The sequence below is a fragment of the Taudactylus pleione genome, unplaced genomic scaffold (assembly GCF_031769625.1).
Source record: "Taudactylus pleione unplaced genomic scaffold, aTauple2 ptg000016l, whole genome shotgun sequence".
NCBI lineage: Eukaryota > Metazoa > Chordata > Amphibia > Anura > Myobatrachidae > Taudactylus > Taudactylus pleione.
Window position 1 is genome coordinate 2,655,896 of NW_028284418.1, and position 25,125 is coordinate 2,681,020.

Sequence of the window (25,125 nt, forward strand, 5' to 3'; positions counted from 1 at the left end):
TATGAATTGAGCTGGGAAAATGCACTAAGTAACAGACCCTACTTCTTTATGCCTTAAAAGTACAAGAACAGATTTAGCATTCCAAAAATAAAATAATTTTTTTGCTTTAAATTTTTAGACATTTAAAAGATGTGGACAAGGAAGTGTGTGCTCACAAATTTAAACAAATAACACAAGTGTTTTATGGGTAGCTCAAGTTAAAGGACCATTCTAGCCGTCTCACATTTTCACCAGTTATACTAAATACACTTTTACAAAAGAGACCGCTCAGGCATGAGAGACTTTCTTTGCGAGTCTATTTCTTTCAGAATATCCTTTAGTATGTTGAAAAATTAAATGTAATTGCAAATTTAGAGCTCCACTAATTTGTTGTCTGTGTAGTCCACTTATACTCTTCATTTATATATATATCCTCTATACTTCTGTTCCAGATAATTTCTATTTGCGGAACCTTCCTGCGCAACCCACCCTCCTATCAGCCAACCATAATTTTCCCAGCATTGCGCGGGCAGCTCCAGGTCATCCCATTGGTTCCTGCAGTCGTGATAGAGAGAACAGCCACATGCAGAAGGCGTCTAAAGACAATGACCGTTATCTGGGTGGCTCAGATTTAAACAAGGAAAAGATGGTGAAAGGGGACCTGAAAGAGAGGCACTTGGAGGAGGAGGGCAAGGAGAGGCAGAAAGTGGTATTACCTATTTCTATGGACAGCCACTGTAAAGAGGATATGCACCAGAGAGGCTCATGTGAGAACCGGACCAAGCATCTAAACTCTTGCCTAATGACCTCAAAGGTGCTCAATGGGGACCCTAACAAAGCCTTGATGTCGAGCTGCACTGTTGGAGCAGGAGTGCCTCGTCAAAGTAGCCAGAATCGATGTGCCAAAGAGATGAGATCCGACCGGTCATATCCCCAGCACGAGCCCCAGCAACCTTACAGCGAGTGCCTAGAGAGGAGGCAAATGCTTCACCACTCTGTGTCATACACTGTCCCATCCAGTCTCCCCAGCATTCCTGCTCCGCTTAACACATCCACTGGCTCATTCCCCTGTCTGCAGCTTCATTCCAACTCGGACGTTGTATGCTCTTTGCAGGATAAATCAGGCAGGGAGCTAAAGATGGGCAGGCCCACGTTCGTGCCTTCCGTGGGGCACTTCACCGACAAAAGCCGGCCTTTTCAGGTGACCCCGGAGAGCTGCCATATGGATAGAGGAGGAGATGGGAAGGACAAGAGCCACGAAATGAACTCTAATCCCCACCCTCCTGGGTCTTACTCGAATACATTCTCCCACTTAAAAGCCGAGGCTAAAGGGGAGAGGCGGTCAGAGTGGCCACAGAACACAGCCACAAGGATCAAAAACTTGGAATTTTTAAACAGCTTAAATTCAGAGACTGCTATGCAGAGGGGCATTGATAAGGCTGCATACTTTGAGATGCCCACATCACAAGACTGTCCCCGTCCTAATAATCAGGATGCACATTGTGTAAAAAACAGTCAGTCCTGTTGCACTTTAGACAGATCCTCCAAGGACTCCCAGGTGCACAGTTCTCAGAAGGTTGCAAGAATACGGCACCAGCAGCACAGGTCATCTGACATGGAGCAGAGTAGCCAAGAAGTAAAAAGGAAAACCATAGAACTAAGCTCATTGGGCTACAATAGTCATCATCTGCCACCATGGACAGAACCCTCCATTTCAATCAGTGAGGATAGAAAGAACTCTTACCTTGACCCCTTCAGCACAAGTTTACAACAGGCTGCTCTCATGACTCCAGGTCCTCCTCTGAGCCAAGAGATGCAAGGCCCGACAGATGAGGTATCTGCCATGAAAAACCTTCTAAAATACAGCAACCAAGCACTTATTGTAGGACAGAGAACCCCATTTGTGGGTTTGGGGAATATGAAGACCAGCTGCTCCCATCAAGAAATTAAATTCCATGGAAACAACAAGTGCCAGCCAGAGCAAGAGAGAATGGACTGTGCTAGAAGTAGAGAGAACGAGACTTCTCATGGGGAAGGTGAAGTCCGGCAGCCCCCCGTTGGCATTGCAGTGGCGGTAGCACGTCAGAAAGACACCAGCAGCCGGCATGAGTCCTCTTATGGTTCAAGTTCAAGTCGACAAAGAAATAACATGGGACAGAAAGGTGGGTAAAAACGTCAAATAATGATGACTTATTTGGCGAGAACATATGCAGATCGCTGTTTTATTTCCACATAAAGCCATGGGCAACTGCCATAGATGATATAGTGGAGCTCCTGAATGTCAGTTGTTTTAGATACATACCTGAGGTTATCTTGAAAAGCTGTCTGTGTGACCAAGCTTCTGTCTTGCCCCTTAGGGCCATGCAGAGGCAAACAAGACCTGAATCACAAGTTCATACAAAGTTAGGTGAAGATTCAACTAAAGAGCTCAACTTTGCACCTTGGCAAAACCATGTTATGTGAGGATGCATCTAGAGTTGAATGGAGAAATGTTCTACTAAACTCTAAATCCCGAAGTTTACATGTGTTCACTGCAAGCACCCCCCCATTTCCACCCATTGCATAGGAACATGGTTTCTCCAAGTGTAAATTTGCACCTTTAGCCAGCTTTACTCCTAAATATATATGAAGCCCACTGCGCAGGTCATGTTTTGGGTATTTCCTAAGTGAAACTATGATGAACAAATCTACAAGTAGCCTACCTGTGACGTTTTCCTAATGTTAACAACACAACCTGTTAGCAGAAGGTGTTGGGAAATATCTAAGAGCTACACTAACTACCTTATTGATGAAGCTACATTATATATTAATTGTAATCGATTTTGGAAAAATGGGCCCCAAGAACTATAAAGGGAAATGGAATTTGTAAGCTTAGTGTTCCACGTCAGCCATTTAAAACTAGACCTAAATCTGCTAGTAATGTAGTTTAGCCACATACATGTGTAGCTGTCAAATCTAAAGTGGCTTCAGTGCAGCTAATGCAGCATGTCTATTGTATTTTATATATGCTGATTGTAACTGGATATGAATAGAGCCAGCTGCAGGTGTGTGGAGGTGGGGAATAAGAAACTGTAAATGGCTAAATCCATTACCAGATAGGAGGTATAACTTATGTCCTTATAAGTTTATTTTCTTTTGGGGCCTCCTTTAGCGTGATTTCAGAGCAAATTAATCTGAAGACAGCCCTGCTAAATGTAAATGTACAGTGGTGTCAGATGGATGGCACTGCTTTTAACACATGGAGTTAGACACCCAAACCTCTTCTTTGTGCCAGCATTCGGTGGCTAAGTAAAGAAACCTGCTAAATCAGGATTTGCACAGTGGATTCCTCTGGGAGGAAGTATTTTGTGAGTGGGAAGAGGCGTGAGAGGTTCCTGTCTGATGTGTGACCGGAGTGATGTCATCATGTGGTTTGGTAGAGAAATAAAGAAGGGGGTAGAGTGTTGGCAAGAATGGAATATCCGGGGTTACCAGAAGCCCTTGGCTCACTTATAACACATGGCTTTTATTAGCCGGCCTCTGGGCCAATCTCCCGATGAGACACAGCTTCCAGTTGAGGACTTTCTCATGTAGTCAGCTGGCGAGACCTTCACAATAAAGCATTAACCCCGTCTCAACCTCACCTAATGAACCTAGAATCCACCATGAAATAAAATCTAATGGCGCAAATACGGAATACTGTTAGGAAAGCACACCTGTGTTGAAGATACTACTTTATACCTGTATTGATATACATTCATAAGACTACACTATTGCTAGCACGAACCTCTCTCCTGTCATCTCTTTAGCATGTCTATAATATAGGAGGGGTGTATACTGAAACCAATAGGACTATTTGGAAATTTTTGTCAATAATGCTTCGTCTACGGATCCCTTACTAGTTCTAAAATATTATTCAGTGCTTAATTCTCCCCTGCTAAGTCCCTGGAGGGTCTGTGCTGTGCCCCACTTTCCCTGGCTTCCAGTATTTCATTATGTATGATGGCTAGTGGTTGACCAGGACAGAGAGGCAAAGCAACCTCTAATCAGTGGTACAGAATTTCTGAAGGATGTATTTCATTAAACATCTGCAAATAGTGACTTCACTGTGAATAGTAATTTTGCCTTTGGTGAATATCCAGTTTAGGAATATTATGGTCATCTAGTTACCTGTTAAGAATTGGCACCTTCTACAAAGAATCTCTGCTATGCTGTAGATGAGTATCCTTTGTGTGTCTTTGTGTGGACTGACACCTTTCATTCTGTTAGCAGGCTCTGGTCGATCAATGCATGTGATTGACCTGGATGCAGAAGAAGACAGGAGTCGCCTTTGTGATGAGAGGCTGGGCATCCCCAGCAGAGACCTTCTAATGCAGTGAGTAACTATCATGGGGTTATGTAATAGGTTCTAAGATTACAGTACTAACGTGATTTTGGCATGTTTGTTGATAAATGTATAGCATGAATAAGTTATAAGGCAAAATCAGCCTTATAACTGATTACCGCTTTAAATTTAGCAGCAAACTCACTGATGATATGGCACTTCCTTAATCTAAGAACCTATTGCATAAACCCCTCAAACTGTATTCAAAACACATTTCTGCTATTTTCACAGTGGTGCAGCTACACCCAGAAATGTGCGCTCTTCATCCTGTTTTATGTCCCATTCATTTTAGAGAAAACAAGGACCTGGTTGAGTTTGCCAGAATCCATCCTTCCAGTGGTTGCCCAGGAGACCTTACCCCTCATCTTATGATAGCTGGTGGTTCTTCTCTCCAAGCCAGTCAACTAGGAGCTGATCCTACACCACATACTCACCCAACCCACCCACATTGGCTGCCCAGAACAAGGAGCCCCTCCATTTGGATGGGTGGCCATTCCTACGGTAAGCAGGATAATTTGTGCAAAAGCTATACTTGGTGACAAAGGATCTTTGCTCTAAAGTAGAGACCTCTACAATTGCAGTGTACCAATCTGCTGACACAGCTGGTTATTTTTTTTTTTCTATTTGTGAATGGACATATGAGCTGGAAAGAAACTCTTCCTATGTTTATAAAGAAAATACTGTTTAGTAACTTGTCCTAGTAACTTGTGCCCCCTTGACCTAGCACTTAGAAGTATGGGCCTGATTCAGACCCACTCGCGAGCGGCTGTCCGCTCGCAAGTGTGTCGATGGCCAAAATCACTCCGGGCCTTGCGGTTGAAAACCTCAACCGCAGGCTCCGGCTCGCAGTTTGATGGCCGCGATGGTCAAGACCATCGCGGCCATCAAACTGCACGCTCGTATAGGCTGTGGGTGGTGACCCACAGCTATACGAGCGTCCAGGAGGACGCTCCATTTTTATGGAGGGCGGCTCTCATTCAGAGCGTGCGCTCTGCTCAGAGCGTACGGCTCTGAATGAGAGCCTATGTGTTTTATTGAGATTGTTATTAATAACATTATGAATGTGTAAAAAGGAACAGCCATAAAAGTTTTTTGTTAACTGTAGGCAATCTATTTGCCACTAGGTATTGGCCACCCAGCTCTACACCAGAACCTACCCCCAGGATTTCCCCCATCTATGCCCAGTGCCATGCAACCAGTATTTCCCCTACCACAGGAACCTCCTGCCCAGCTGGTCATTCTACCTCCGGAGCCCTCTCCCCACACTGCTCCACACTCTCTTGGTAAGTGCAGGTCTTTTGGAAGATCAGATTATGGATTAACTTTAATGTTGGTGTCATTGTGAATTGAAGTACAGCTAATGTTTCAGAATACTTTTTTTTTTTTTTTTTCATGTAATCGTTTAAAAATGTTACGTAAAACTGTAACAATCCTGTACAGTGATCCGTCCCCCTCCCCCAGCCTGTTATAAAATGTTACATCAAACTGTCCAGGTAAATGTGCTTTTAAAATTGCTGCAAGTGTCCCAGGAGATATAAATTATGATGTATTTGTGGACTTGTTTTGTGGACATTGCTAAGGATTGATTAGCAATGTCTGATTTGCTAAAAATTATGCAGTTGTTTTATTACCAGGCACTCTTTATCACTTTGATGATTGAATGTTAAATGTGCCTTGTCTCGAGTTCAATTAAATAACACAAGTAATGAGCATATTGATATACAAACTGGTAAGGGTTAACACTTAAGAGCTTACAATCTGAGTGAATTTATATAAATCAACAATAGCTGAATTCTTACCCTAATTATATATGCTTGCTGCCCAAGTTTACACAGTAGCAAACTAAAGCTTGTATATGCAGCAGTTATGCACAATAACATCGACCGCTACAAACTGCTGAGATTTACAATTTGTGTTCTCCCCAGCTGATGTCATGGATCAGGCTTCTCTGTGGCCACCCATGTACCCTGGCCGAGGACCCACCTCTCACCTCCAGCACCCAGGACAGCTCCCAGTCTACTCGCGGTCACAATTTCTACGACAACAGGAGCTTTATGCTCTGCAACAGCAAAGAGCGGCACAAGCTCTGGAGCTTCAGAGGCAAAGCCACCTTCAGGTATGTCATATTGAGGTCCTCTCTAATGTTCCTGGTCACTGTGGCTACCATTCCTGGAAGAAAACTTGTTGCGCTGATGCTCCATTCCAACCATCTGTTCTTTTCTCTAGCGGAAATCTGAGGATCATCTGCCAGAATCTGAAGATCCACCAGAGAAGGCTGTAAAGTCCCACAGTAAAGCGGATGCCTTAAATACTTCCAAGAATCATACCCCATCCAGCCTGCTGCTGCCTCCTCCCTCTGCCCCTGCACCACCCAAGCTGTCTCCCTGCTCCCATTCTCCTGCCCTACGGCCTCCGTCCAAATGTCCCACACCCCGGCCGCTGGCCCCATGCACTTTACCGGCCTGCCCCGATGGCAGCTCCATCTTGGTGCCCAGCTCTCCAGCTGTCAGCCCTGTGCCCGTGCAAAGCTCTAAGGGGAAAGAGGGAGAAGATAGAAGGGGGGAGGGGCAACCCCCCAAAGACTATCCCAAATCACTGGAACCAGGTGTGTAAAAAAAAAAAAAAAATATATTGCATAATCTTTATCCACAGTGGGAGCCAACTTCTTGTATTACTACAGCTCAGAAGCCACATGCAGCTAATAACTTTTAAATATATTTTCTAGCACAAAAGAGGTTAACAGTAGCTAAAAGAAAGGAGAAAAAAAACATAAGAGGAAAGTAGGAGGGGGCAGAGATCTGCACATCCCGTTAAATGAATTGCAGTGCTATTGATTGCCTTTTAAATTAAAAACATATTTGCATGCCGCAAGGCCCATTTGTCACCACATCTTCTCTGCGTATGGTTGGAAATCTGCTCTGTTCCACTGGATGCTCTGCCAGCTCGTGGCTGAATCATTGCAGTGTGTTCCTAGCACAATCAAACACTTATGGAGTTAAAATTAGACACTTAAAGCCCCACTAACCATATTCTGGGAAGTGCTGCTACAGCACACGATGCGCCTGTAGCCTGTGTTTTCATTAGACTAAATATGGCAGTTATTTGGCTAAAGTCATGCAGTATTGGCCTGGGATCATAGAATATAACAATCCTACTTCAAAGACCACTATCTTAACCCCAAGGTTATGAGTCACTGACGTCTCCTTGAACAGTCCTTGTGAGGGGTAAGGCTTGGAGGAATGATATGCCTGTTCATCTGGCCATGCTGTCAGGGGAGTGGGAGGATACCATTAATAACCATCTGACGGTGAGCAGCCTGGGGGGACATTGCCAACGCAGGGCACCTTCATAGCCTTCTCAAGACTGAGTGATAACATTTATTTCCTGGTCCTCAGTGTGTGTCAGCTGCATAAACACCCAGAAAACAGCCAGGGTAATGAGTCCGCCTGCTTACATCCATCTTCCAAATCTGTCTAATCCCTGACACCCAGCCACCCACCCACTTTCTGTCCATCTATCTTCTCTCCCTTCAATCATTTACCCTCCCCCTTTTTGTGCACTCTCTCACTTCATCTATCTAATGCCAGGTCTGGTCATGTCTATTTTTCTCTCAGTCCATCATTCCTCTCTCACATTTGCTTCTTCCACCCCATTCCTCACTGTCTGCACTCTCTTTTAACACCTCCAAGGTCCTGTATAGAGTGCTTCTGTCCTGTGTGGTGGTGGTCTAGGAGCATGGGAGAACCCCTTTGCTTTATGAGAGAGCTTTGCTGCTGTGTTTTGCACATTATTCCTTTTCGATCACAATTTTTTAATGTTTATTTATTCCATTAAAGCATTTCTAACTTATACACCGAGGGGACAGCTATATATTGAGAGAGGCTGCAGACTCATGGATATAGGCATATCAGTTTACTAGGAAAAAGTGACATCACTAAGGTGATAGGTGAGACAATGATGTCACTTGTGACCTGGTGAACTTCTTAGCTGTAGTCTCAGTGATATCCTGGTTCCTACTGAATGGCCGGCTTCCTTTTCATGTCTGTTCTTATATGTATACATGACCTATGCAATTTCATCATCTTCCAGTTCACATTAATCACACATCTACTTTTCTGGCCAGTTGGGGTGTCTTTCATTTATAGTCTAGTGATATTACCATTGTCCTACTCCTAAATTTATCACGATGAAAGGTGTAGAAGAGTATATATGTAATGGGTTTAAGTGTGGAAGAGACAACTAAACTTTTATAGAAACAAATCCCTTTCATTTTAAGGCGAGCAGTTAATTTCTATACACCAAACCTTCTGCTGAGGGCACAGCGGTTAGCCTATTGAATCCTACAGAGGCACCCAACATTAGCTATATTTACCTATATAACGTGAGGACCCGATATAGAGGCGCACACAACTAGAACGCAGTGCCGATGTTCACATAGTTGAGTGATTACTTGCAATTGCGCATGTGCATATAGTACTGAAAACCCCAATGAGGCGTGTGTTTCAGTGTGTGCTCACAGGTTCTTGTGTTCAGGGCAGACATGGGGAGGCAAAGTGATGGGCGTTCCTGGGCAGTGACTCAGAGGTGGCCTGAAGTGTCCACAAAAATGTCCTTCTCATGGGTGTGTTATGGGAATGACACGGGCCTTTCAGTGAAAGCGGCTGCGTTCCCTGATGCAGCCACAGGTCATGTTCAGATGGAGAAACTGCACCTGCCATAGGTGGTGTGTGGAAATCACCGGCGGTGTTAGTGTACAGAGACACTGAAAGTGAGCGTTTCGGGGCTTGCTCATTCAGACGCAGGCTACTACACCAATGGGAGGCAGATATTGGCATATTACCGCAGCCACGACTCCGGCATCCACCTCTGAATCCGCTCAGTGTGAAAATATTTATCTTGTAACTTTGTCCATGCATTAACATTTAACTGTTAACAATTAGAACTTTAACTCAATTTTATCTGCCAATCCTCCTCCTGCATCATATAGCCCAGGTTTTTGTGAGATAAACCATGGAGTGCCAGCAAAAATGGCTACACAGATGTATGACGCCCCCTGCCGGAGATTGAGGGCCGCACTACAATTGTGTACACTTATCTTAAGCGTTAGACGTGTAGGTGAAGTGGCGTTATGATAAATTTTATGACCAGTCTTGCCTTTTTATTGTTAACGATCAAGTAAATTATCTTTCGTTCTGTACTTTAGATCTGCCTCCTGGATACACCTACCCAGATGTTGTCCAATCCTATACCTCTCCATCTTCCCATCATGTGCACTCTGCAGAACCTGCTGATCCTGAAACTATGCAAACTGCATCAACTGCGGCAGAGCCTGAGCAGTCCAGGACGTTTACCCCTACCAAGCAATCCCCCTGTGACACACCAGTTGCAGGGGACTCATTGGATATTAACCAGGAGTTGCCTCGCTTAGGGGAGACAGACCTAAGTGAGATATGTAGCCAAGAGTCCCAGGTCCCCAAATTTCAGGAGTGTCAGGAATCTGAGGCCAGCAGGAGTTTTGATAAGCCTGTGGAGAATGGGAAAGAGAGAGAAGTTCTGGAGTCTAAAATCCTGGAAACCGGTGAAAGAAATGAACCAGGTGCTGATAGTTGTGTCTTCGAGTGCACATCAGCTGGACAGTTGCCAAACATTTCTAAGGGGCCCCCTGAGGCCCCAGTGACTGTAGAGGAACCTGATTACAACTCTAGTGATGCAAGTCAGACTTTGTTACACAAGGTCAGTGATGGCCTGGACTTGGTTGATACACAGGTGGCAGACGATGAGCATTTTACTCCTTCCCTACCTTGCTCCCCAGCTGTAATTGACCACCAAGACTCCATGTACAGCCTGGATACGCTTATAGCGGCCAGTATCTCCTTGGGAGAACTCCCCTCAATTCTTGAAGAAGGGAATGTGTTTCCTGTTACCAACTCTTCATCCTTCCCCTCAAGCTCAGGTATTCATGGGATTGCTCTGCTCAGCGAGTTAGCAGATCTGGCTCTGCAGGACCAGCTAAAAGTTTCAAAAGGTTAGTGTTTATTATTTTGCTATATTGTACTAAACCATTGCAGTAATATCTATTCTATGACCTCATGCCCTCAGTGGCCATCAAATACCGGCACTCTAACTAGCTTCAATAAACTTCTATATACAAACTGTTTAAACTTTTTTCTCTCAGTATCTACAATTCTGAGAAATATATTTTTATAAAGAACACTGAGGGCTCATTCACATACGTGCTGGGAAAATGGGTAAAACACATGGACATTTTGAGAGAGAGAGTTCCTCCTGGATGCATGGTAAGTATAGATTGGAAATAAACAGCGGCACTCTGAGATTTAGCAAAAAGCAAATCGGTATAATTAGCCCATTGTCAAAGATAGGCCTTTCTTTGACAATGGTCTAAATATACCGATTTGCTTTTTGCTAAATCTCGGAGTGCTACTGTTTATTTCCAATCTATACTTACCACGCATCCAGGAGGCACCCGAGTCTATCAACTCCTGTGATCAGACGATTGCCGGGCTGTTTTGCAAGATATTACCAAAACTTTTTTTTACCAAAACAATATTGTGCTGGTAGGGCATGAGAACTAGGCCATGACTGCTTCTAAAATTTAAACTGCACCTAAACATTTTAGGCCATAAGAAACTATTTATTGTTTCGTTTTTTTAATGCGATTTCCAAGCATTTGTCACTAAAAAGCGCATTAACAGCAGATAGGTGTTATAGAGCCTGCATTGTTCTTTCAGTTTATCTCAAGTGTCCAGAGTTGACATGTTGCCTAATGAAACAGAAATTTGAACTGTTAGGGATTTTCGTCTTAGATTTCATTGTTGGAATTATTTAATAATGTGCTATAATATTGCAATTTAAAGAACCTGAAGATTTCAGCTTCCATAAATTAATTTTTATTAAACAATTGTTGACAAATCCTAATTTTAGCTGGGTTTATAGCTCCTCAAAGGAGTGAGACACACGGCAATACCTAGTGCAGCTATAAAGGAGTAGTCTTGGCTATTGCTCTGTCAGAGGTCCGGAGGGGAGGCTTTCCCATGCTAAGAGCAACTAAAAGCCAGAGATCTTATGCCGTTAATTTCCCTGCAGGCAGAGTATTGTCTTCTCCTCAGAGATTATTAAACACAAACACTGCAGCCTGGGCTCTAAGTGCAGTGTGCTACTTAATCACAGACTCTCATGCTCCACAGGGACTCTGAGCTCCGACCTTACCCTCCAAAGCCACTTTTTAGAGCAGCCATTAAGAGGGAGGATTTGATTTCTTAGTTTGTCAAATAAACATTCTGCAGTATATAAGTGTACGGTGATCCGGTGAATCACACAGCTCCCAATCTCCTACCTGACAAACTGCTGTTTTATCGTCTCCCAGAAATTGTAAGGAAAGTCTGCGCAGATGATGTTTTTTTACATTGTTGTGTTTGGATGGCATTGACTTTCCTTGTTTAAAATGTAAAAATTATAGTTACTTGTGTGATTGAATGACTCTTGGCGTATTAAAGATTAATGTTTTACCTCCTATTTACTTCCAAGCATCCTCTGTTTTTAATGGTCTCCTCTGACAAATAGACCTTGGGCCTGAGTTGCATGAAATGCTGATGTTGACGGAGTTGAGCAATTTTATGTTTTTGCTACTGCACTTGTGCAAAACTTCCTAAACTCCTAATGGCGCATGCTTCATACAGTGTACACACAAAGGCACTGTTGCCACTCAGACGCGCGGTGTCAGATATATCTTGATAAGTGCTGGACGTTCCTGAACAGTGGATAAACAGAGGCATGGGGATGGTCTGTCTTATGGGCGTGTTAAGGGACTGTCGCAGGCATGTCGCTGAAGTGCAATGGTTCATTTGAAGGCCATACTGTCAGTTTGCACCTGCCATGGGGCTGGTGCAAGTTTTGATGATTTACATCCACTGAAAGTGGGCGTCTCAGTCCTTGCACAGTCATACGCATGGATGTACACCAGGATAGGACTCTGTAGCGGCATTTGCATAAAGTTGCAGGCAGGCGCGTCTACGTCCACCTCTGAGCCTGGCCACTTGTGTTCAATTAAAACACAAAAGCAAGGAAAATGAAAGTGGACGGCCTCCTAAACACAATGCAGGCAGATATTTTGTGGGCTGGACCAATATTGACGAGAATGCAGCCAATTTTCAGTGCCAAATGCTCAGGGCATTCCCTGCCACATAAAATGCCTGTCGGACATTTTATCTGACATCCTGCAGATATCGTGGGCATACACTGTGAGAGATCTGTGTATTGGCCCTGATATCTGTGCTCCTCCACTGTGAAGGAACAGGGAAAATGTCGGTCTGGCAACCACGGCTGGGCATATCCTGCATGATTGCGGCCGACTTTTAACTTGCAAAATATTGCGACGGACATGCTGGAAGATCCGGTGTGCCCAGCTGACCGATATGTTAGCATCACACATTACAATTATCGAGGCAATCGGCTGATATCGGTTGGATTGGCACAATAATTGTATAGTGTATGCCCAGCATTAGTGATGTAGTTTCATCATAGTGAATTGGTAGACACTAAGTCGTGCAGCTCACAAAATGACTGCCTCCACTATGTGTAGGCAACTGGACATTTTAATACCTTTTTTTTTTTTTTTCTGAAAGTTATGGTTACTGTAAAATCTAATGCATTGAAGAGTTTTTATTTAGGCCGTAGAGTTACACCATTAAGATATTAAACTGGAGTGTTAATTGTCACATTCCTGCCTACTTTCCATTCCATTGTTAAAGAAAGGATGAGACCTTCCACAAGTCTTAACCCTCTCTAAGCCAGTCATTTGCAACATAAGTCCTACCCTAGTAAAATATGCTATGCTTTCTCTTCAGCTGACAAATTATAAGCCATATAGTGCAGTGGGGGTGATAATTAGCTGCCTATTACAGTCCAGCCCCTTTTAGTGTCTGTCATGGGAGCCATCGGAAGCACATTGTCAGTTGTAAGACAGATGGGTACATGTGCTACGATATAGCACAGGAAGCCATACTTAAATAGGGCAATGTTCTCCAAGTAGCTTTTAGCATCGATTGCTCTTGCCATAGTGCATAAGGTAATGCACGGAAATGCAACCGCATCAACCGTCTGGAAGATGGTTCTCTAAACACTCGTGTGGGCATCTTTACAGTGAGCTGTATAATAACTGGCACAATGCTCAGTCCAGAGGGACCTGCAACATATCTTCTTACACCTGTTCTGTTTGACAGAATTGCTGCATTCTGTGCCGGGTTTTTTAATTGCTCTGGTTTATTAGCATAGGAAGAACTTGTGAATTTGTATTCCCTCTTAATATAATTATGTAATACAAATGGTCCTCTACATCTTTTATTTAACAATCTGCTTCATTCTCTTGACATGTTCCAGACAGGATCACCAACCTAAAGCAAAACAGCACATGGAAACCTAGTGAGCTCCTCCAGTCCTTAATGAATATTTTCATATTGCATAAATAAAAGATCGAGCGACTTAGGTTAGACTTGTGAATTCCTTTGTACTTCCTGTTCAGGCCCAAATATGTGCTGTACTATACGCTGGGTTTTGGTAATGTCAGTAAGTTGTCATGGTTTTCCTATGGACAGATACAATTTTGACATTTATTGATTACTTTGCAATTCTGTGAAATTGCATGACCTTCTCTTGCTCTTTTCTTTTTATCTTTTATTACCTGTTCTAAGTGCCTTTATTGGACCACCAGAAGTATGAATGTCCAAATATGAGTTTAAATCATCTACAAAAAACAATATATGTATATACTGTATGTATGGTTTATTTTTATTTATTTTTTTTACTTCACCCTTCCATAAGGAACACACAGACTATGCTGGGTATAGGTTGGCAGATGGAGTCTGGGCACCAAACCTTTAAATTCTTCAGAGTTAAGCAGCCCAGGCAGGCTAGTCTAAAGTTTGGTTTCACAGGAGCGGGCACCATTACTGCGGGGCTTGCTAAAGCAGCCTCATTTTTTCTTCCTATTTGAGCAGGCAGCTGCCACCCCACCAACCGCCGGTAAGCGGGTCGGCGACCTCGGCCGTCACCTCACAGCACACTGAGCTGCAGCCGGACAACGGGGGCCGCAGAAGGTAAGGTCGGCTCCCTGCTTGTAGGGGAGCTGCGTTAGCGCAGCTTTCACCACTGGTGCTGACAGTGGGAGGTTGGGGTGCCCGCGCCCCCGCTAGACCAACAGGGCACACAAACAGCGGGGGGGTTTACTATGTAGGCAGCCATTGCCTGGTGGGCTCTGTCAGCAGGGGGAGGTAGGCTTTTCCCGTTGGCTCCTTCCCTGTCCCATGGTGTGATCCCTCACGGAGGCTTACCGACACCGGGTTACTCCTCCTCCTCCTCCTCCTCCTCCTCCTCTCCACGCTTGCACAGACGCTGAGTGGCCATTTCACAGAGGTGCTGCCCCAGTTTGTCTTCAGAGAGGTGGCTCCTGTCTCCCTGTATACCTCCCCTCCAGTCAAGTTATACAGTCGAGCTCCATCCAGCTGACTGGTGTTGGTTTGTTGAGCATTTGCTGCCTGTTATACCTTTTATGCATTGAATGTGATTGTGTGTTCTCATTTTCAAACTTTGTTCTATTTTTCTGTCTATCTTTCTTACTGTTGCTGTAGAAGGGGTTAACTCCCATCTTTGGTTAAATTTGTCCGGCCTCTACATTCAGTGCACTGTTTGTTCCCTATTGCACCCCTGTTATATAACTTGGTGTGTGGGACTTTCCTTTGAATAATGTAACCTCTTTCAAGAACAAAGCGCCCAAGGAGGTGGAGGCTCCTTTGCTGCGTACATGTAGATCTTGTTCTGCTGGTCTTTACCCACAGGATGTGGTCCTGGATGGTCTCTGTATATGGTGTTGCTCAGGCACACAGTGAGACTTCCCATCTACTGCTTCCAGCCAGGAACCTATGCCGTCCCATCTGCAGCTGCCTGTGCTAGAGCCCCAGTGGATGAGCATCTTCTACCAGTCAGTGCAGGGTTTAGCACTGGTGTCCGCCTCCTTTCAGCATATACCGGCCAGGGACCGTACTTCTGGACGCAGACTGTCCAGGTGTGAGACTTCTGTCCCCCAGACAGGTGATGTTTCTGATTCAAAAATCTCCTCCGACCAGATGCCTCTGAGGAAGAGACCTCATCTGTTCTTGAGGAATCTTTCTTACATTGGTTTGGTTAGGGCAGTTAGATCGGTCCTTTCTATTAAGAATGAGGAGCCAGCCCCTAGACCCAAGGCGCTGGTTTTCAAGTATCAGAAGAGGGTTTCAGTGGAGTTTCCTATATCTTAACTTGATGAAATGGTAGTGGAGGCTTAGGGCCGCTCCTAATAGGCGGTTTCAGGTCTCCAAGTGCATGGCGTCTTTTTACCCGTTCCCTGTGAGGAGCGTAACAAATGGGAGTCTCCTCCTCTAGTTGATGCGCATATTGCCTGTCTACCCTCCTATCCAGAATATGGCCTCCCTTAAGGATCCAACGGATAGGAAGTTGGAAAATGTCCTTTAGAAAATTTATGCTCATGCAGGTGCTATTGCATGTCCGGCCCTTGCATCTGCGTGGGTGGCTAAGGCGATTGGGCCTTGGGCAGACTCCCTAGAGGAGGCCCTTTCGTCGGGGGCCCAAGGCAACCTACGGTGGCGCATATTAAGCAGGCAGCTTCCTATTTTGATGAAGTGGCTCTGGACACCGGTATCTTAACCTACAAGGTGTAAACTTCTGTGTTGGCCAGAAGAGCCCTCTGGCTGCACTTTTGGCGTGCTGGCTCAGACTCTAAGAAGGCCCTTGAGGCTCTTCCTTACTCAGCTATGTTCTCTTTGGGCCGGATTTGGATAAGATGGTAGCCACTGTGGCGCAAGACAGCGTTTCTGCATTCGGCAGCAACCCCTATAGAATGAGGGCCTTCCTTTCACCAGCAAAGGAATGGCTAAGGGACAGTCCTTTCCTAGGTCCCAGAGTTTTCCTCATAAGACCTCCAAGCCCAGATGCAAGCAGTCCTGGTGTAGTTTCGCAGGGCTATGCTCTGACGGCGTCCCCCGCACGTTGTTTTTTTTTTCCACAGGCCTTCCAGGGGATCCGGGAAAAGTGAAAGCGCTGCAGAAGTTCATTCACTCTGCTAGTCCCCAAGATAACTGATCCTGTCCCACCGGCACCAAACTCTCCTTGTTTCAGAACCTGACCGGTACCTTCTGTCCAATCCTCAACCTCAAGGCCCTCAACAAGTATTTGCGGGTTCCGCATGGAGCCTTTGCAATCCATCATTTTGGTTTTGGAACTGGGAAATTTCATGGCCTCCTTGGACATCCAGGATGCTTATTTACATGTGTCACAGGCGCTTCCTCCGATATGCAGTCCATGAGGAGCACTACCAGTTTCGGGCCTTGCCCTTTGGTCTTTCCATGGCTCCTCGTGTATTCATGAAGATCATGCCAGTCTTGGCGGGTGGGGGATGTGACCTGCCAGCAGTCCTTCCGAGATCGATGGACGGCTCAGGAGAGCCGCCTCCCGATCAACATCCTGGAGCTTTGAGCTGTCTTCAGAACTCTGTCAGGCTCAGCAACTCCTTCAGCATCGCCCAGTCCATGTACAGTCCAACAACGCGACGGTCGTCGCTTACATAAACCATCAGGGTGGCAGCCGCGGTGCCATGAGAGGTGAGTCACATACTCCGTTGGGTGGAGAGTCAAGTTCCAGCTTTGTCGGTGGTGTTCAGTCCGGGGGTCCAACATTGGGAAGCTGACTTTCTAAGTCGTCAGTGGGCCTTTCATCCAGACGTCTTTCAGCTTCTAGTTCATCATTGGGGTCGACCGGCCATCGATCTGATGGCGTCTCTGTTCAACCAAAAGGTACCAAAGTACGAGGCTCTTCTGGCGGACAACTTAGCGGTTTGGTGGACTTTAAATCTCTTGTACATATTTCCTCCGATCTCACTTTTGTCGAGGGTTCTCTGCAAGTTGAAGTTGGAAGGGGGCACCGTGATTCTGGTAGCTCCTGATTGGCCACGGTGGGCTTGGTATGCAGATCTTCTGAGCCTCTCCATCGACGCTCCACTGCGCCTTCCTCTGCAGCCAGATCTTCTGTCTCAGAGCCCCTTGCTTCACTTTGACGGGGTGGCTCTTGAGACATCCGTCTTGAGAGCGAAAGCATTTTCACGGTCATTCATTTATACCATTCTAAATGCGCGAAAGCCCTCATTCGCTAGAGTTTACCATCGTGTTTCTTCCAGGAGTCTTAACCCCAGATCCTTCCGACTTTCCAGAGTCCTCTTGTTTCTGCAGACGGGGTCTGGATTTGGGTCTTCTCCTTTCCTTCTTAAAAGTGCAGGTCTCTGCCCTTTTCAATTCTCTTTCAGAGACAGATCAGCTTGATTCCTGATGTCCAGACTATCTTTCAGGTAGCTCTCCATGTGCAGCCTCCATTTGTTCCTCCAATGGCTCTGTGGGACATGTCCCTGGTACTTCAGGCTCTTGGGTCATCTCCCTTCGAGCCTTTGGATTCAGTGGGCCTTCGTTGGCTCACGAGGAAGACTATTTTCCTTCTGGCTATTGTTTAGGCTCAGAGAGTGTCCGGACTTGAGCGTGCTGTCTTGTCGCTCTCCTTTTCTGGTCTTTCACTTGGACCGGGCTGTTTTTTGGATTTGGCTAGGCTACCTTCCGAAGGTCGTTTCCAGATTTCACCTCGATCAGGAGATTGTGGTCCCGGCTTTTCAGTCCCTGTAGGATTTGGTGAAGGAGGCCTGTTTAGATGTTGTGAGGTCTCTCCGCATCTATGTAGAACGTACCAGGTATATCGAGAAGTATGATTCCTTTTTCATCCTCTATAGTTTCCATAAGCGCGGCTGGCCAGCTACGAAGCAGACCTTGGCCAGATGGCTCCGTTTAACCTTCTGCCACGCTTACGTGGCGGTGGACCTTCCTGCCTCAGCCATGGTGACTGCTCATTCCACCAGGTCGGTTGGTGCCTCTGCGGAGCAGCTTTGCAGGGCAGCCACGTGGTCTTCTGTTCACCCTTTTGTCCGCTTTTATGCATTTGATACTTTCGCCTCCGTGGATGTGGCCTTTGAGCGACGGATACTCAATGCAGCTCTGGAGCGTCCCCTACCTTAGAGGAATAGCTTTAGTCCCTGTGTTCCCTATGGAAGGGTGAAAAAGAAGAGTTATGTCTTACCTGGTTAAGTCCTTTTCTTCAAACTCCATAGGTGATGCAGGCTGCCCACCCTGACGCACCTGATTGGTTTCCCTGTCTCTTTGGGTGTGTGTGTCTGTATGTGTATCGGTCTTCCTTCTTCTTCCTGCTCCTGACTTGGGCTTGCTAACTTGACTGGCCTGCCTAGGATGGGGGCGGGGTATAGGGGATTAGGGCTGCTCATCTCTGAAGAATTTAACTGTTTGGTGCCCAGACTCAATCTGCCAGCCTATGCCCAGCATATTCCCTATGTCCCCTATGGAGTTTGAAGAAAAGGATGTAACCAGGTCTCCTCCTTTTTTTATGTCAATTCTGAATATTTAACTTCATATTTATTTATTTTCTGTATGTTTAAGATGTGACTTTGGCGGTAATATTCTATCATTTCATTCCTGATTTGTGTCTCCTTTGACATGTATTCCCTGACAGCCAGACATGTTGTTCACATGTACTTTATGCATATTGCCGATACATGGTGGAGCAGCCGTTTTGTGGGCTGAACCAGTATTTGAGAAGGCAGACAATTATAGCCATTTGCCTAGAATGCTGTGACATCACTGCCGGTGTGATGACGTGCACTTTATTTAATAGTTCTATTGTGAGAAGTTTCTTTTCTAAAGGTTACTTTTTTTTTTTTCTTTTTTTTTTTTTTAGCCAGTGAAGATGATTTAGCGGTCTCAGATCTTCAAGTTTTTGCTACCATTGCTGTTGCCTGGTCTCTGGCCGAGGCTGATAGCTTGCAAGGTGCTAAACCAACATGTTGCCCGAACATCACACCCCGTGTCCGCCTATCCCGCCGGACATTCAGTTGGACACCGAAAATAAAGCCAGTAAGTGCTTTAGTATTGTAGTTATTAGACAGCAGGAGATCATGTCAGTGCCTGAGAATCTTGGCTTGTGCCATAAGCTGGAACCCCAAAATATAATTTTTAAAATGTTGTGGAAAATAAATATGATCAAATTGTCATTTACTTGCAAATTCAAGTTTTTATTCTATTTTGTGCGTTATGGTGATGACCCACCCTCTATGCCATGGTTTCTATTGGTAAACATGAAGGAATTTAGTCACCGACAGCTTTTCAAAGATGTTCTAAAATGGATCAACATTGCATTAAAAATAAAATATTAGTGCTCCCGCTTTATAACAGTTGAAACGAGAACAATATTTTGCATAATTTAATTACATTTTATACATTTAATATAAAAAGGAACGCACTATATATTAATTTAAATGTATCTGCTCATTAGCTACAGAATAATTTTACTATGGCTTTTACCCTACTTTTCAGGTCTGTCCCCTGAAGGCTGCCATTGACCACTTGGATACACAGGAGGTGGACATGCGAGTGAAGTTAGCTGAGATCCAGCGACGTTATAAGGAGAAGCAGAGGGAGCTGGTGAAACTGCAAAGGCGACACGACCATGAGTGAGTTTGTGCATTATTATTGCATGCTGTTTTCTGTCCTACCTCATTGTGCTGTATATCAATTATTAATCTATCTTACCATGTACTTTTACCTATATTAGTGACTACGTTCAATGTCTCTTCATAATACCCCTTTATTCTACCTCCTCCTTTTTACCAATACAACTTTCGTAATATCCTTTCAAACTTCAACCAACCCATCAGCAACTGTAACTGTTTAGCCTCCTCTACTACCTTTCTCCACCGCTAAGCCTAATTGCCCATTGCTCCTGTTGTCTCATACCTCCAGAATGTAAGCTCTCATGTATGCATACTTGTCTATCAGGGAAAAGCCAGAGAGGAGGGGATGCAGGTGGGCGGCGGGTCCAAACTATCCACTTCATTAAGCTGTGATTCCCTTGTGGGGAAAGTGTTGAGAATGGCATCTATTTAAATAAAGGCGGGGTTGAATGAAGCAATTCTCATTGAATTGTCATTAGGCTCCGCCCCCTACTCGCGGACCACAGATCCCCATTCTGCCCATTTCATTAGAAAGTGGGTGGTATGTGAGAGAAGTGCCTACGCTTCTGGGGGTGCAGGGGGTTACCCGAAAAATTGGGAGTGACCCACAAGTTCCTGGACAGTAGACAAGTATACATCTGTCTCCTCTGTAAACTCTCCCGTCATTGTTTGTCTGTTATGTCTTCCAATTCTTTCTACAAGTTATGTAATTTTGTTCTCTTATTTGCATCCAAGCATTTATTATCCTGCTGTACTGTATTCGTATCTTGTTGTATATTTTCATGTTTGTTTATGATTTGCCCTGCCCAGTCTGGTAGTGTAGTAATGTCTTGTACTTTGCTATGTACTTACCCTATGGTTAGCTGTTGTATACTTTATTTGTGTATGGTTACTATGCAGTGTTTCCATGTTTACCCCCCCTTAAGGCGAATCCATCCTTTTGTGGCATTCTAGAAATAAAAGATGATACTAAATACTTTTATTATAAAAAAATACCTGCGATCAAACACAGAGGTGCAATTATAAAGTGCACAGCAGCTTTTTATCGTACAATTTTTTCACTTCTGATACACTTTCTCTAATCTTTACATTTTATTTAGCCAATTTTAAAGCTATTTTGTTTTGTTACTAATAAGTTATGTTCTAGTATATTGTGTACTACACAAAAAAACAATTATTTTTTTCTCTACCTTGCTTAGTATAATAAAAAATAATTCAGAACAGTCCAATCATTTTCCCTAGTTCCCAACAACTTTGCATTTTCAGGCAATAAATGCAAGTAGTCTCCTGGTGCTGAGGTTTCGTGCCAATTCTCCCTCTCCCCCAGAAACCAAGAACAAAGTATTGGGGGCAAGTAGTCATTTGGCATTTGTAATAGTCTGCTATGGAAGTGGGTGGAGTTTATTGTATGAACTCTGCTTATATATAAGCTCTGTTTCAGATGTCTTACATTATATCCAGGAGGAGAATATTTCCTGCTTCCATTTTTTTGGATAAAAGATTTTCCCAATGCCACAAGCATGCATTGCCTTCACAAATTACGCTGTGAAGTGTGTATTGTCAAGAAGGATAGAAATCTTCAGAAATAAAATGGCTAACTTATATTCTAATCTTGTATTGATCTTCTGCATCATTGTATATATATTTAAGCCTGTGATCTCTTCTAGACACCAGCAGTTTTGTATGAACCAATAAAATCTGTGGTCCTAGATCACAAAGAGCTATGACTGGTCCTGAAAGGTTTAGGTTACTGAGGCAGCGGTTTATCTCCGTGACCCATGGAACTATCATTAACACTAGATTATACTTTCCATTCACAGAAAGGAGGAGAGTTCTAGAAGCCCAGTCAGACGGGGGCCGGGAAGGCCAAGAAAGCGCCCACACTGCCGTGCTCCCTCCTCGCATCGGCTGTATGAGACAAAAAAAAGCAAGTAAGTTTACTATGAGACACCTGTTAGTGTTCCTCTGCCTATTATTATTGTAAGACAAATTTACTATGCTATGTAATCACAGCCCGTTTTTTACGGAGATCCATTCTCTGAGGACAATTCATTATTAAGACATTAATGTAAATATTGCATGTACTCCTCGAACCGTTCCTCAGTGGTCTAGTGATTTACCTGCTTTATGCTTTTGTTTCCTGCTCTTTTCCTTTTTTAATACAGACTCAAATTTAGTTACACCTATCTCATCCTCCTCCTGCTCAATGCAGGTCATTATTTTATGATGACCTATTCTGTGTAGGCGTAATAAGACCAAGAGAAATGTATTCCTTGTTTAGTCAGTTACATGCAAATATCTCCCTCTTCTCATTAAACCTGAACTTTACACACAATACAGTATGGCGAGACTGCTTTCGTTTGCATGAACAGTTTGGCATTATGTTTCAAATGTTAATGCGAAATTAAGGAAGTCTTGCAAATGATCATTTCCAATGCAAACTATTGACGTTTTCTACTTAAGTGTATTTGCCAAAGGCGCGAAGCACCATTTCCAATTGCCCAATCCTGTCATAAAATAGGCCAAGTACTTGTCACATGGCTCACACACGCACACACACACACAATAAATATATAGGAATATTTTATAAAATATTTATTATTTTGATCTTCACAAAAGGACAAATGCAAACTATTCCTGTTTGTTAGGTTTCTGCTCTCTCTCCTCTTCATTTCTTGTATGGCTGTTCTCAGGCTTGTGTTGTTGGGGGATTGACTCCCACAAAAGTGGCACACGGCATTGTACAGAAAACCCCGTCTGTGCCATGTAGCCGCCTCTGGTCACATTACGGCACCGCTCACTGGTTCCAGCGCTCTGCTATTACCCATTAACCGCCTGGTGCAGCTATTCCCGCACTCACGGGCCCTGTATAATTGTCCTTCTCTGCTACAAATTGTCTCTCCCGGAAGGGCCATTTGCATAAATCCTCCAACCTAGTCCAAACATGATTGGAGAGTGTGTGCAATGCATCAAGCTCTATGATTTGGTAATAATAGTTAAATCTCTACTAAATGACTCCCTCAATTAAGACAGAGAGAAAAAAAATAAATGTTGGAGTTTTATGTCAGAAAACATTAGCAAATGTTGCACAGTTGAAGGAAAGGAAAAGAATTTCATTACAAATGTTGTTTTGGTTGGCAGTACCACTGAGGCAAGGGAGCAGCTTCTGTCTCTTGACCATTGTTGGGGGTCAGGTTTGAACTACTGAGCTATTAAGGGACTTGCTGGTGTCTGAATTAAAGCTGGCTCGCCTACTTCCCCGTTCTCAGCGTTTCCCTCCTCCCTATTACACAAGCAGCTGTTTTACAGACCGTGGGCACAAGAAGTGGCTGAGTCATTAGTATTTAAAAAAATAATCTAGGTAGTGGCATTTTTTTCTCCCTTTGCCCTTTCATATAGACACACTAGTGTATTACATGTGGTGAGTATTATCCATGGCCTGAACAATAACATTCTGCCTGTGAATCATAATTACCTGCCACCAATTAATTTCTAAATGTCTTTAATTGGACATCTTCAGTGCAAAATCATTGTTGTGCAGCATCCTTAGATTTTTTTGCAAAAGGCCTTTGTTTATTCAGAATAATGAAATAAAAACACAATTTATACAGTTGTAATTGGATATTTAATTCAAAAAAACCTTTTGTATCGATCGAGAATTGTGGTCCATGGGAAATGTGTACTTTTTTATTACCTTTATTGGTCATTACGCAAGTTGTGCTTGCCACATGTACAATAAAACCTGTATTTATCCCACTCTCTCAAAGAGACAGTCCAGGGTCTGAATTAAAATGTACGTCTGGCATGAGGAATTCTCAGAGACCATGTTCTTTGGCTCTAGATGATGCACTGTGCATACAATGTATGTTTGCTGGAGCCGGCTCTGGCTGCCATATTGTTGGTGTAGAGGCATACTGTATACCCGTGCATGATGCGACTATACTGTGCAGATTATCATTACAACTTGTATATGTATATATATATTTTTGTATGTGTTTTGTGTATGCATGTATGTGTGTATAAATGTATTATAAAGAAGGTTAATTAAAAGTGTCCTGTATAGCCTTTCGTCGTATGTTATGGTCTTCGTTAGCTATAGTGCATTCTTCTCTCTAATTATGGAGGTACTCTGTTCACTCTTCTCCACTGACCCTTCATGATAAATCCATTGCTTTCTCCCCTCTGCCTGCATGCGGGCTATGCATCCTTAGGCCGAGAGCAGATAGTTGCCTAGCAACCTCCCTGCTTCCTCCCTTGGCTCTTTCCTGCTGTTTGGTGAATTTTGGCTCAATGTTATATGTGAAAGAAGGAAAATAAGGTGATGGCGCTGCAGAAACCTTTCATCTACCCATAAAACCACTCTCAGCCCACCATCACTGCAAGGACAAAGCCACTTCAGACTCGGATGGCTTACATATAATCCACTTTTTTCTTTCTAATGCGTGGACACAGAGATGCTTTCTTAAGATAATTTTGCATTATTTATGTAACCATATTGTATTAATGTCTCACCAGTAATGTATGCAGCATTTACAAGGTTGCAACAAAGTGCATGGAAGTAAGTGCAGAATAACACAACTCGGAAAGTGCTCGGACTCGCTGTTTGCGTAATCTCTAAATATTTCATGAGATTGTGAGCTTCAGCCTGGGAGTGTGTGAGCACTGCAAAGGGTTAAATCATTCCAGCTGAGATTCCAGAGCGGATTTAAGAGGCTTTGATGGATCTGCCTGCGGGAGATGCTTTTACTACAGATTTAAAAAGCTGGCTGAAATCTGCTCTGTAAGAACCACAGTCTGTAAACAAATCCCCATGGTCAGACTGACCTCCAATCTACCTTTTGGTAGACCCAACTCCATAGTCCATCCCAAATCTTATAGAATTAGCTTGGTCTTTCCATACTGTTATCTACCCATCTCTTTATAGGACCACTGCAAATTATTTCCATCAAGCATAATCTGTGCTTTCAATTATTAGGATAAAAAAAGATTTTTTTTTTTTACAGTATTAAATATTAAAAACAATTGTTTTAATTTTCACTTTGTTCCTCTAATCTTAGACATTTCTCTGTTACTCACTTCTTACCTGCGTGTAAAACACACCATCTGATGATTTATTTGACCTCAGCAGCTCAGCGCCCCTAGTGGTGTGAGCAAAATG

At 43.9% G+C, this 25,125-nt stretch overlaps 1 protein-coding gene across 4 annotated transcripts in view; it reads left to right on the forward strand.

Moving 5' to 3' along the window:
• The window catches only part of BAHCC1 (BAH domain and coiled-coil containing 1), a 132,258-nt gene that overhangs the window by 82,413 nt on the left and 24,720 nt on the right, over window positions 1-25,125 (forward strand). For 3 of the 4 annotated variants that reach the window (XM_088474397.1, XM_088474387.1, XM_088474415.1), the window contains exons 5-14: window positions 432-2,141; window positions 4,228-4,333; window positions 4,635-4,843; window positions 5,467-5,625; window positions 6,268-6,458; window positions 6,569-6,947; window positions 9,546-10,367; window positions 19,196-19,371; window positions 19,831-19,967; window positions 21,788-21,898. In XM_088474397.1, the coding sequence (XP_088330523.1) occupies window positions 432-2,141; window positions 4,228-4,333; window positions 4,635-4,843; window positions 5,467-5,625; window positions 6,268-6,458; window positions 6,569-6,947; window positions 9,546-10,367; window positions 19,196-19,371; window positions 19,831-19,967; window positions 21,788-21,898 (4,000 nt within the window). The remainder of the gene's footprint in view (window positions 1-431; window positions 2,142-4,227; window positions 4,334-4,634; window positions 4,844-5,466; window positions 5,626-6,267; window positions 6,459-6,568; window positions 6,948-9,545; window positions 10,368-19,195; window positions 19,372-19,830; window positions 19,968-21,787; window positions 21,899-25,125) is intronic. The other variant, XM_088474406.1, reaches the window with a different exon arrangement.